The 12,018-nt window shown below is 40.0% G+C and overlaps 2 protein-coding genes across 2 annotated transcripts in view; one reads left to right on the plus strand and one right to left on the minus strand.

The window, feature by feature from the left end:
• LOC104399924 (cytoplasmic FMR1-interacting protein 1) overlaps positions 1–5,268 on the plus strand; it is a 30,292-nt gene extending 25,024 nt beyond the window's left edge. The window contains exons 22-23 of the mRNA XM_010016961.1: positions 5,044–5,131; positions 5,257–5,268. Coding sequence (XP_010015263.1) covers positions 5,044–5,131; positions 5,257–5,268 — 100 coding nt within the window. The remainder of the gene's footprint in view (positions 1–5,043; positions 5,132–5,256) is intronic.
• A 5,702-nt stretch (positions 5,269–10,970) lies between these two features.
• On the minus strand, positions 10,971–11,642 carry LOC104399231 (fibronectin type III domain-containing protein 9-like). The gene has a single exon (XM_010016959.1). It carries the CDS (start codon positions 11,640–11,642, stop codon positions 10,971–10,973), a length of 672 nt encoding a protein of 223 aa, XP_010015261.1.
• Positions 11,643–12,018: the final 376 nt, after the last annotated feature.

Raw genomic sequence — 12,018 nt, forward strand, 5'->3', positions numbered from 1 at the left:
CAAAGCACTCTTAGTCCAGTGTCCTGACACTGGCAGCAGGCATGAAAAGGCCGAGTATGAAAACAAGAGAGTTGTGGTGATTTTTTTTCCCAGAAGAAGTCCTGGCCTCTAGCAATGCTCAGGTGTTTCCTGAATATTCAACAGAACAAAAATAGGGGGATGGTTAGTGCATTTCTGGCCCTTTACAGGTATTTTTTTTTTTCCTATTGCTTTGTCCAGTCCCTTTTTTAAAGCTGGGTGAGGTTTTGAGATTCATGACTACTTGCTTTTTAAAAGAGCAAATAGTGACAGGGCAAGACGGAATGGCTTTAAACTGAAAGAGAGTGGATTTAGATTAGATACAAGGAAGAAATTCTTCACAGTGAGCGTGGTGAGGCGCTGGCACAGGTTGCTCAGAGAAGCTGTGGCTGCCCCATCCCTGGCAGTGTTCAAGGCCAGGTTGGATGGGGCTTTGAGTAACCTGGTCTAGTGGAAGGTGTCCCTGCCCATGGCAGGGGTTTGAAACTAGGTGATCTTTAAGGTCCCTTCCAACCCAAATCATTCTACGATTCTGTGAGATGGAGATAGAAGTCTGACTACTGTCTCCAGAAAGCTTTTAGCATTTGTGTCAAGAAAGCATAGAAAATCCTCAACCCAAATAAATGTCTAGGTTGTCTCATGGTTGCTCTTCTCTCAGTCCTCAACACAAAACATGCTATTATGGAAGGACAAGACCAGCTTAGAATTAGTAAAGAAAATGAGGTGCTCCAGCCCTCTGATCATCTTCATGGCCCTCTTCTGGCCATGCTCTTGTTGATGCAGCCCAGGATATGGTTGGCCTTCTGGGCTGCAGGAGCACCCTGGTGGGTCATGTTGAGCTTCTCATCAATCAACACCCCCAAGTCCTCCTCCGCAGGGCTGCTTTCAGTCCATTCTCCGCCCAGCCTATATTTGTGCCTGGGATTGCCCCAACCCAGGTGCAGGACCTTGCACTTGGCCTTGTTGAACTTCATGAGGTTTGCACTCACCCACTTCTCAAAAGCCTGTCAAGGTCCCTCTGGATGGCATCGCTTCCCTCCAGCGGGTTGACTGCACCACACAGGTTGGTGTCATTGGCATCTCCTCTTAACATATTATCCAAATCTGTATTCTTTGCTAAAAATTCACATGTATAGCACTCTTCCAAATGCAGTATGACATATGTCTTCTGAGGATACAGATTTGTCACGGAATGAACAAAAACACCAGCTTTTTATTTTTCACTCTTCCTGCCTGCCTGCGTCTCTCCCTTTCTTTGCAAGCTCTCTGTCTCTCTCATAGTGCTTTTGAGACTAGTTTTCACAAGAGAACAGCTGTGTCTTCTTGTCTTGCATATACTCTGACAGTCACGGTTCAGAAATATTTTCAGCCCTTTCAAATACTCCTGGAGCAAACCTGAAAAGCAGCCCTGGCAATGAAAGCTACCTAGTTTCTGCTACAAATTGCCAAATGGTCTAGGGATATAGGCTCATGCAAAGTGGGCATGACTGTAGTCAACTACCTTCCCCCACCTAAAAAATACCCCCAAAAACACCACCAAAAGAATAGGTCTTTCTGCCAAAGGGAAAGGTGATAGCAATGAAGTGGCAGGTATCTGTTACTCTTTTATGCTGTTTGCTGCTTGTTTCCTCACACCTCAGTTCGTAGCTTCCTGTTCTATCTTGTTCAAGAAGGGTGAATTAGATCTAGCATTCACTAAGAGGAGGTGTAAGGCTACCCTTAGATCTGGTAGATGTGACAAACTAATTTGAGATGGCTGGAAGTTAAAATTGTTCAAACCAACTAGACAAGGAAGTGCAGAAGGGGACATACTTCTCATACTTCTGTTTGAGCCAGGAGGGAGGATTGTGCTATCTTTTTACATCTGAGATGAAGCTCAGCAAGTTTATGAATGAGATTGCCTGTCTGATCTGGTGCCTGCAGTAGGCAGGCTCATTGACTGAAGTGGTCTCTTTCAGATTTCTCCTTATTTTCTTAAACAGATTATGGTAATTAGAATCATAGAATCATTTAGGTTAGTTTGTGAAGTGCTCACTGTGAACTTCTTCTTGGTTGGTATCAGAAACACCAATATAAAATTATTTGATCCCTAAAATACTTTGGGGTACATGTTGTCCTTTAGTAATCACTGTTGCAAAGCTCTGGTAAGCCAGCAAGCTTTTCATCTGTTTAATCTACTTTGACTGCTTACAACCTGCTTTGATTAAAATGGATAAATTGCTGTGAGATCATCAACACTGATTAAAAATGAAAAGCACTGATTATCTTGGAGTATGCCAAAACCTGCATCCAGCAGCATCCGAGGGAAAGTAAAAATTTGCCTAGCTTTAGCATTGGTGTTCAAAGAGCTTCAGTCCTTTGCAGAGATGTTCCTGTTTCTTGGAGGAGGAGCAGGAGGAAGCAAGCCAGCAGAATGTCAAAAAGAAATCACACACACTGAAAAACTTTGAAGAATAGCAGATGATGCTGAACTGTGAAGATTTCTATGTAGCCCTTAGTTTTGAGGGAAGAATTCTCTAATATTAATCTGAATTACATATTTGGATTAGACATACCTGCTAGAATGGCACACTCTCATTAGCGTGTTGTATCCTCAGTCTTAGCCATAGCCCCTTCGTAGGACAACAAGTGACTGTATCTCTTGCTCCTACTTCCTTTTCTTAACCTCTTTTTTCTTCTCTCAGCATCTTTCACCATGAAAGCATAAAATGGATGCTTGCTTCAAGTCTTTAAGAAAGCTTTAAGACTGTTTTGCTTCTACTCTAAAATGTTAGAGCTGGAGAAACCCCCAAGAATGTAGAGGAGCACTGGGGAAATCACAGGAGTTACTTCTGCTTGTACAGAGCTAGTGAAACTTGGGGTCTGTGTCTCAGAAGTATTTCTGCAGTATTTGATTTCTGAGGCTGTGATTTCTTCTCAATCCAAGTACAGTCTGACTTGTTTGCTCACAACCACTAATGGCATTGTAATTCAAATATATTCATAATACCTTTTTGAAAATACTATGAATTATAATTTCAGCTTCCAAAGTCATGGGATGCACCCACATTTATATTCTGAAACATTCTTTTCCTTGTAAGGGTTTTAGTGGGAGCGGATCAGCTCTTGCCCAATGCGTCTGCACACTGAAACCCAGCTTTATCTCAAATGACATGGTTTTTCTTTCATTTTAGAAGTTTTCTTAGGGTTTAAAAATTGATGTCAGTTAAAAAGAATAGGATTTGGAGAGAAAGAGGGGAAAAAATAGAGTAATCTTTGGGACTGTCATATGTTGCAGATTACTCTAAATTCCATCAAATGTTTACAGCATCTCTGGTAAACTCATTAATGAAGTATCTGTGCAGAGAGCAGATTCAAGTAATCTCAAGAGGAAATGTCACTTGCTGTGTAAGTGAGAGAGAAGGGGAAAAACGTGGAAACTAGGGAAATGTAGACGTAAGGAGATTTGAATTATATATGTAGTATTAAAAATAATATGCATAAATTACCCTTTTTTTTCCCCTCAAAGCTCTAAAAGCAAGCACTTTCTAGACTTCAGCAAGTAGAAGTACTATTGGAAAGTCAGGACTAAAATACATATGAGCAAGTAGCTGAAACTGGGGGGTATACCTGTATTTGAGCAGGTTGAAAAATACAAAAAACCTTGTTCTGAAGTTATAGATTCTCACAAGAATCATTCAGATTACTCAGAAATAAAACACAATGGAAATAATTGTAAACAACATGGTGCAATTTATACATGCTTGGGTGAAACAATTGTTGATTACCATGGCTAGTTTTGTTTTCAGCTAGAAAATGCATCTATTAAAAATGGGATTTCTGTGTTCTTTCTAGAAAAAATATTAATCATTTAGTTTGATTAAATTCAAACATATTTTAAACAAAGATGGGTCAAGATATAACTGTATCTTATGATATTATAATGTATTGCAAACTTCCTTCTCTGGAACCTTTTCCCGGATGCATTTATTTTACTCTGCTATCACTCAGAACAGCCTGACCTGATACAAACATTTGATGTACGCTTCTTAAATAGCTGTTTTTCCTCTTCCCTGTGTATATACAGCTTTGCACCATTTACCATGAAATCCTTTTTATCAAGTTAAAAAACGAAATAGTCATCCAACCCATAAACACATGCACCAGTAATTTACCTGTTTAGTAAAGTTAAGCAGAATTGGAATTGTTGTAGATGTTGATTAACTTCTTTCTCCACTAAAACTGTAGTGCTGCAAAACATACACTACACAGTTAACAGGCAATATCAGGGGAGTAAGCCTGTGGGGCTTGTTCTTGAGAGGACTCGTGCCCAGAGAGTTCTGCCTAAGCAGCGTTCTTCAGACTCTGGGGCTCTCAGCTTGGAGTAGGCTATTTGAGCTGATCTTTTGCAGTATTCCGTATCTTTCTAGTTCTCTTGTCATCCCCTTAACAAGATACAAAGGTAAAATTAAATATGATTTGTATCGGTACATGCTCACACTAAAGTATGATCAAACTTCTGAAGAATTAATTTTGCTACAAGGATTATAACCTTCTTCCTGGCTTTTTAAAAAGGTCTTAACCTAAGGTATTTCTCCTGCTGTGAGTTTCTTTGGTGGGGGGAAAAGCTCCAAAACATTAAATAGAAACGTCATGTTCTTCTTTGAAGGTGTAGTTTATTCTCAAGGGCTTAATTTTGGAAGCACAGGGAACTTCCTTAGTCTCTGAGAGAGGCTCCTGCTACTTTGTTAGTTGCTTCTCTTTTTGTTGGGCTGGGCTAGAGTAGAAGTGAAAAATATTCTGGGACCCCGCACACTGCTGGAAGACAGGGTCCCAGTAAGTGATACAGAACTGCATTATGATTTGTGTCCAGGGTTTGGGCAATGCAGGCCATGTGCTTCCCCAGTTTCAGCTTGGGCTGAAAGGATACTGATCTGGCTTTGGTTTTATATGTAGATAAAAGCAGTATTGTACAGGCTAAGGTGTGTTAGGCACACATCTACTAACCCAAGTATAATTAATGAATTCTTTACTTTGTTTTTACAGATTTGTTCGGACCGTGCTACCATTTTCTCAGGAGTTTCAGAGAGATAAGCAGCCTAATGCACAGCCACAGTATCTTTATGGATCAAAGGTCAGATTTAATTCCCTTTATATTTACAGTTTGCTAATGTTTAAAGGTATCTTATGGAAAGTTATTAAAAATGGACTTAAATACATTTGCGAGTATTTTAATTTCGACATACACACTCTTTTCAGACTTTGCTGTGAAGCTCACCATATGTTTCAGCCAAAGTGCAAGTGATTAGTCTGATGGTTAGTCTTATGTGACATAGCTAAAAATAAGTCTTTCTCTCAACCACTTTGCATTGCACAGTTGCTTATAGTGGCAAAGCAGACTCAAAGAAAAAGATTAATTAGTAATCTGGTGAAATGAGAGCAAGAGCCCATCTTGGGTGCAGCTGCTCCCTTGTGACTGAAGAAGACTGTGATGGCAGAAGAAAAGGGAAAATATAGGGAAAACTGCTTCAGATGTTATCTGACATAGAAGGAATATAGATTCTGACCATCACAAACTAGCAGATATCAAACTGCTTAAATTATTAAAAAAAAATAAAAGGAAAAAAGAAAAAGAAAAAAGTAACATTTCTTTGCATCTTCAACCCAAGGACCTCAAAGTTGTTGTGATGAACTTGGCCTTCCGGCTATGTCATCTCCTCTATTAGTATCATCTTTCTTGCTTTGTAGATTAGGAGTGCCTGGAAGGTTTATGCAAGATTTCAATAGAAGTGTACATGACATGCAGTCACATATTGTGCGCCTTAAGGCAACTCCCAGTGCTGAGGTTGGAAAGGAGCTTATGTGGGTGACAAGTTGAGAGAGTACTTGGCCCAAGAGAATAGTCGTGGGCTTTCACAGAGTTACCCAAGGGAGGAAAGTTAGCCTGTATTCTCAGGACCAATGCTTTGCTCACGTGTGCAGCATTGTATGTTGGAGGGATAGATTTATTCTCCCTGATCACTGCAGATTTATTTTCTTATGCTTCGTAATTATTACCCAAGTCTTAACAACAGTTAAAGGCATAGCACATATGTCTGCATTTTTACTATCCAGTCAGAAATACCGATCTTCTTCCAACAGCAGTAAAAACCAGCAGTGGTATCTTCACCAAATCATTTGGGAATATTTATCAAGATGTCACTCTTAATTTTGCATTGTTTTCTTGAGTATCGGTGTGGCAGAATAAAAGTATGGGAAAGATAAATAAAAGCGTAAGGATCTGTCGTGGTTTAAGCTGAACCCAGGACAGGATCAGATTAGAGGATTGTTGACTAAAAAAAAAAGTTTTAAAATTACGTACTCAATTATCCTTGTAATTTATACGTGTACTTCGTCATTTTCTCATCTAGATACTTTCATTCTCTAGCTCCTACTTAAACATGAGCATAATTAGTCCTTGTGTTACTGTTATATTCTGCACATCGTATCCTGGTTATACTGTGCAATCTCTGTGAAGTGATTTGCCCAGCAAGCTGGTTTTTGAGAGCTGAAGAGAGAGCTCAGAAGTTACAAATTTCAACCCTAATGTATCTGATGCATTTGTAAAACTTTCATGCTTTTAAAATGATGGAAGGTGGAAAAAGAGTCACATCTTTAATGTGGATTGTAACAGCTGATTGTCTGGTACTGTGAATAGTGTTTGCTACAATTATCCTCCAACAGGGAACAGTAAATTACAGGGAAGTGGGATTTTCTTACATTGGAGTTACAGTGTTCCTTACTATTTTAGGAGTTCACCAGATGCACTGTAAAGAGAAAAAAACCATTGAATTTAGCAGAGATTGCTAACTTAATTTATCTAAGTGATGATACAGTGGGGTGAGTGAAAGAGGATTACCTGGGGAACCCAGTTATCAGTCAGGCTACATTATTAAAATGAGTTTAGTAATTTTTACTCTGAGGTATACATTTTCAGAAATCTGATTATTTTTCTGTATGAGCAGGAGCAATCGAGAGGATTCTTAGATGCACTTCTGGAGCAAATGTCATAACTAGATATGCCGATATTAGCAAATATTCTTGTCTCTCTGTAGTTTTAAATTTTTACAAGAGTGTATTTTTATTTTTGAATCTAAAGTATTCTGGAATTGAGGGTATCTGAATGGAATTCTAGGAGGACATTTCTGCTGTATATAGCAAGTGACTAATTCTTATGTGATAGAGGCTACACATTCAAGCGTGTGATATAACTGCATGATATTATTCTGTGTGCTATATAGCCTGTCTTGTCACATCCTTGTTTGGGTCTTTTAACAGTTATATTGTTGAACTGCCTCCTGACTGGATAGTAGTGTGGTATAGAGTAGCTATGTATTTTTATTTTATTGTATTTTTGAGTTTTCTTGAACTACTCAAGATATCTAGGTTAGTCCTTTGTATTGATCATATATCCAAGGAATATGACTTTTTATTTTCCTTATTGGACTTTGCTGGTTGGTATTGTTAGGGGGTTTTGTGTGGGTTTTTTGTTTGTTTTTGGGGGGGGGAGGGAAGCGTTTTGGGTTTGGTCATTTTTCGTTTTTTACAATACATGGTGTTTATTTAGGTCAAGAAAAAAGCACTGTAGTTTCTTGTGCATGTGTACACTCAAACATGCATGTATCGGACTGTAATGGCTAAATACCTTTTGTGCAGAAGCTTTGCAGAGGCAATGTGCTTGCTTTAGAGAAATTAAAGAAATTTTTAGTTTTGATTTCAAAGTGTTCACATATTCTCAGATATTTCTAGAAGGATCAAAGCAACTGGTCTATATTTATGTGAACTGATGCTTGGCATATACAGTTGTGTCCACATTCTCTGTTGCATCTAGAGTTTTCTGAGTGGCATCTTCATCCAATTAGCAAAACAGAAACCCACAGATACAACTTGCTTCTCCTGGCTGACTTGGGAGCAGAGCTGTCAGGTGGGAAGGAGCTGACCTCCAAAAGCTCCTCAGCCTTTTAAGTGGGTTGGAGTATTTTAAAAACTCATTGGGCAAGGTCATTAAAGTCTTTTTATTCATGTGAAGTGTGTGTAGGGTTAATGAAATTAATAGTAGCAGATTGAAATTTGGTAACGTGGGCTGGATGCATAAAATAATAATATACATGTAAGAAAGAGTCTCTTCTGGGGATTTGAAACTAACTTGGTGTGTTAATAAAGTACCTGGTTTTATAGAGGCTGTGTAGACCAGAATTTAAGAGCTTCCATTCTGGTTTATACAACATTTTCCAAGGATTTTCATGTTTGTGTATCTATCTTCTGCATTTTGTTAGATGCTAACTCATTTGTTTAGTGAACAAAGGCTCCTTTGGAAAATACTTCTCAGTGTGAATATAGTGTTTTTTATCATCTGCTGGTGCACAAATTAACATCAGTTTGCACTATGTTGTATCTTGTTATGGGTTTAATAGTCACTTAGAATGTTTGCCCCTTACTAGATCACTGTTAAAACTGGACAGTGAACTACTAAAACGCAGAATTGCCAGAATGAACCTGAATGAATCTGTAATAAAACTTTCTGAGCAAGAGACAAAGAAACATGTAGCTTTGAGTGTGTGATGACATGAGTACATCAAAGCCAGTGCAGAAGTCGGATGACACTCCTTGTGCATTGCTCATTTGTAGCAGGTGTGAGTTGGTCCATTGCTTGCGAAGTGATATAAATGTTTAAGTAGTGCACAGTAAACTCTATGGGTGAAATGGCTGTATATGTAGATGAGGTAAATCCCATTCTTGGGGCACTTCCAGGGTAGCTCCTTGCCTTCTCAATCTGATATATACATGTGTCTTCATATATATGTGTTTGTGTATAAATTACAAAATTCATTAGGTGAATTGCCTCAAAACTGCTTTAAGACTGAACTGCTCCTTGTTCTCAGTATGGTATATGTATGTGTGTATAATGTGTAAATGCATGTAAATATATGTATTAGACTGCCTTAAAACCCATATAAACAAAGAGAAATGCAGAGAAGTAAACAGGATTTCAAGGGCCCAAGATGTTGGCAGAGATGAGAATATATGTCTCTTGGCTCCATCCGTATTAACACTAAAATCATGTTTTCCTCTCTTCTTATCAGAGAAGTGTTAACTGTTAATTTGACTGCAAGATCATTTTAAAGCATTTTTTTCTGTCTGCCGCCCCTTTTTAGCAGTAAACCTGTAGTGTTGGCTTCTTGCTCTGACAAGTGCTCTTCAGTGTCTGTTTCATGAAACACCTTCATTTGGAACAGCAGTAAACTGTTGTCATCTGCACAGTTTATTTAAGACTGAGATGTAAGACAAAGAAAAACGTGTCAGCTGGAGGAAACAGGGTGTAGGGGGTGAAGAACACGTTATTGCTAACTTAACACAATGAAGATGCCTTTTGAAGTGTTTTCTGAAACTAATACTCACCCCCATTCAGCATGGGTTTCTGTGTCTCTACTTCGTTGCTACTAGGTTAGGTATGAAAATGAATCAAACTTATGCCAGCTCGTGTCTTCCTAGCAATATGAGAGTTGATGTCTTTCACAAGTTGTGGGAAACACTGTCAAAATACAGTAGCTGGAAAGGCCCACTGCTTAGTATGAAATATTTGGCAGGTGCTCTCCTGCCAAAATCATACAACCCCTTGGCTTCCAGGGTGCAGTGGGAAAGGATGGCAGCTGCCCAGCCAGCACTTCTCCAGCCTTCACTGGTACAACCAAGCTGTGTCAGCAAGAGCTGACTTTATGTGTATGTTCATGTCAATAGCAGTTTATAATGCCTGCAGTCACAGTATACCTTTGTTTTGTAGACATACCATGCTATACAGCAATACTTAACTTTTATTATGGTTTTATGCAGCACAAATGCACTTTAGTGATTTAAAACAGGGTAACTTACACATATAAGCCAGGTAAGACTTGTCATGTTGTGAGGGTTGACAGATTTCTGCCTGAAGGACCTTTCTTGGCACTTTGCCGTGAAGCTCAAGACAGAGTGAGATGATCATCAGACTTTCTTGTTACAAGAATAAAATGTGTTATGGCAAGTTTTTACTTCCTTGCTGCCTTCATTACACAAAATGTACTGCGTGGTTGGATAGAAATTTGCAGCTGGTGAATGAGTTTTATCATTAAAACAGAAAGGGAAAGAGGGAATGAAGGGCCAGGACTTGGGTCTCTGAACTCCGTTTCCTCTACAGGGACACTTTCCTGTGAAGTAGAAGGTAGCTCATGGTGGGTGCAGAAGAGTGCAAAATACAGTAACCCAGGATATTACCTTAGTTTCATTAGAAGTGTCCTTACAGAGTTGCTATCTTGCACGTGTTTAGGCCAAGGGGAATTTTCAAACAGAAATCCGTGTGAGTTTAGCTTACATGCAGAGACTGGCCTCATTTATATGGGAGCTATGGAGAACACCATGGTCAGCAAAGTGTGCCGTCTGAGTGTAGTAATTTGTAGTGTGTAGTTTGAGAAGCAGTCAGGATTGTGGGAGTAGAATTCACCCTGGCAAACCACGGCACTTGGAGTGTACATTCCAGTTGTCTGTAGTGTAGTGGTCTGGGTTGCCATCTGAAAACTTCTACTTGGTTTTATTTATGCTAGTAAAAACCAAAAAAGTCTCTTGGTCACTTTTGATTCATTTTCATATTTATTTGCAGTTTTAGACTAAAGAAAAGCAACAAAAAAACCCCTTGAAATATTAATCAGTTATTTGCTACATGCTTCATTTTTAAATAATGGAGTGTGGCTGAAGTGCTTACTTCTTGGGAATCTGAACCTTTGCCTCTGAGTTCCTCTAGCTGCTCATAGGCTGTTGGAAATAGATGTGACACCGGAGGTACAGCCGGGAGTACTGCAATGAGCAGCTGGAGTGCTCATTGTGAATGCTGACAATGCACGAGGTGGGTTTGAAGCAGTTGGGATGTCATATGTAGTAAAAATCTCCTCCCTGACAAAAGATTTCTAATTTATAGCAGAGCACTGTCCAGTCATTGGCACTCGTTCCTGGCTTTTGGAAGTCGGCATGACAGGCTCCTTGCACACTGAAGGATTCTCTATGATTGTGGCTAGCTGGATGCCACCAGGATGCTTTTCCTCAGTGTCCTGCATCAGTTGGCTCTGCCTGCCAAGCTCCTCCAAGGCGTACGCTGTGCTTTTGGTCCACACCTTCCCGTGGTCTTGTTTGGAGGTCTCATTCGGCCCTTGCAAGCGCTCACGTCTCCTGCGGCACACGAGGTGCAGGCAGCCGTAGAGGAGGACTGCAGCGATGATGAGGAGCAGGACGCTGCTGGTGAGCCAGATGCCCAGTGCCAGCTCTTTCTTAGTGTTGCTCGCAGATGCTGGGTCTCGTTCCAGTGTGTTAAAAACTCTGCACTGGTCGCTGGAGGGGTTTGCAGACTGGCAGGTCACGCACACGATGTATGTCGTAAGCGGAGTTAGGTTTTCAACAACAAAGGAGGAACGACTGGTGGGCACCCTCTCTTCCTTCTGAAAGTTCTTTCTCGAGTAACTGGATAGCATGCTGTTCCAGTTAGGGTGGTACATGATGCTGTAAAAGCTGTCAGCACAGCTGGCCATTTTTGGCCAAATTACCATTGCTGTGTTTCCTGTGATGTTTTGGACGGTTATTCCCATCAGGATGTTGCTCAGGTGTTTTCTTCTCTCCCAGTGCTGATCTCGCTGTGGGAAGGGAAGATGTTTGTTTTACAAGGAGGTAATGTAGAAGCTGCAGCACTGGGGATGTTGTGTGGATTGTAATTGTAGTCCTCTGCAATTTAGGAAAGGAGTTTATTAGGAAACTGCTCTTATCTTGGTACTGCTATGTAAATGCGAGAGCTGGAATTTCATAAAGTTTGGAGTATTTAAAACTGTGCATTTCTTTCCCAGTTGAAAGGATAAACATATGCTTATAGAAATTCAACCAGCGCTGCTGCCTGTGCAGGTGACCGGTTGTATCTTGTCTTCATGAGACACAGTATGTTTGGCAGGATTTGCAATTGGGGAGCCACTT

The sequence above is a fragment of the Nestor notabilis genome, unplaced genomic scaffold (genome assembly GCF_000696875.1).
Source record: "Nestor notabilis isolate BGI_N333 unplaced genomic scaffold, ASM69687v1 scaffold20136, whole genome shotgun sequence".
NCBI lineage: Eukaryota > Metazoa > Chordata > Aves > Psittaciformes > Psittacidae > Nestor > Nestor notabilis.

What these genes read in the sequence shown, in the direction of transcription:
- LOC104399231 (XM_010016959.1), bottom strand. Translation starts at nt 11,642, where the DNA reads ATGGGAATAACCGTCCAAAACATCACAGGAAACACAGCAATGGTAATT.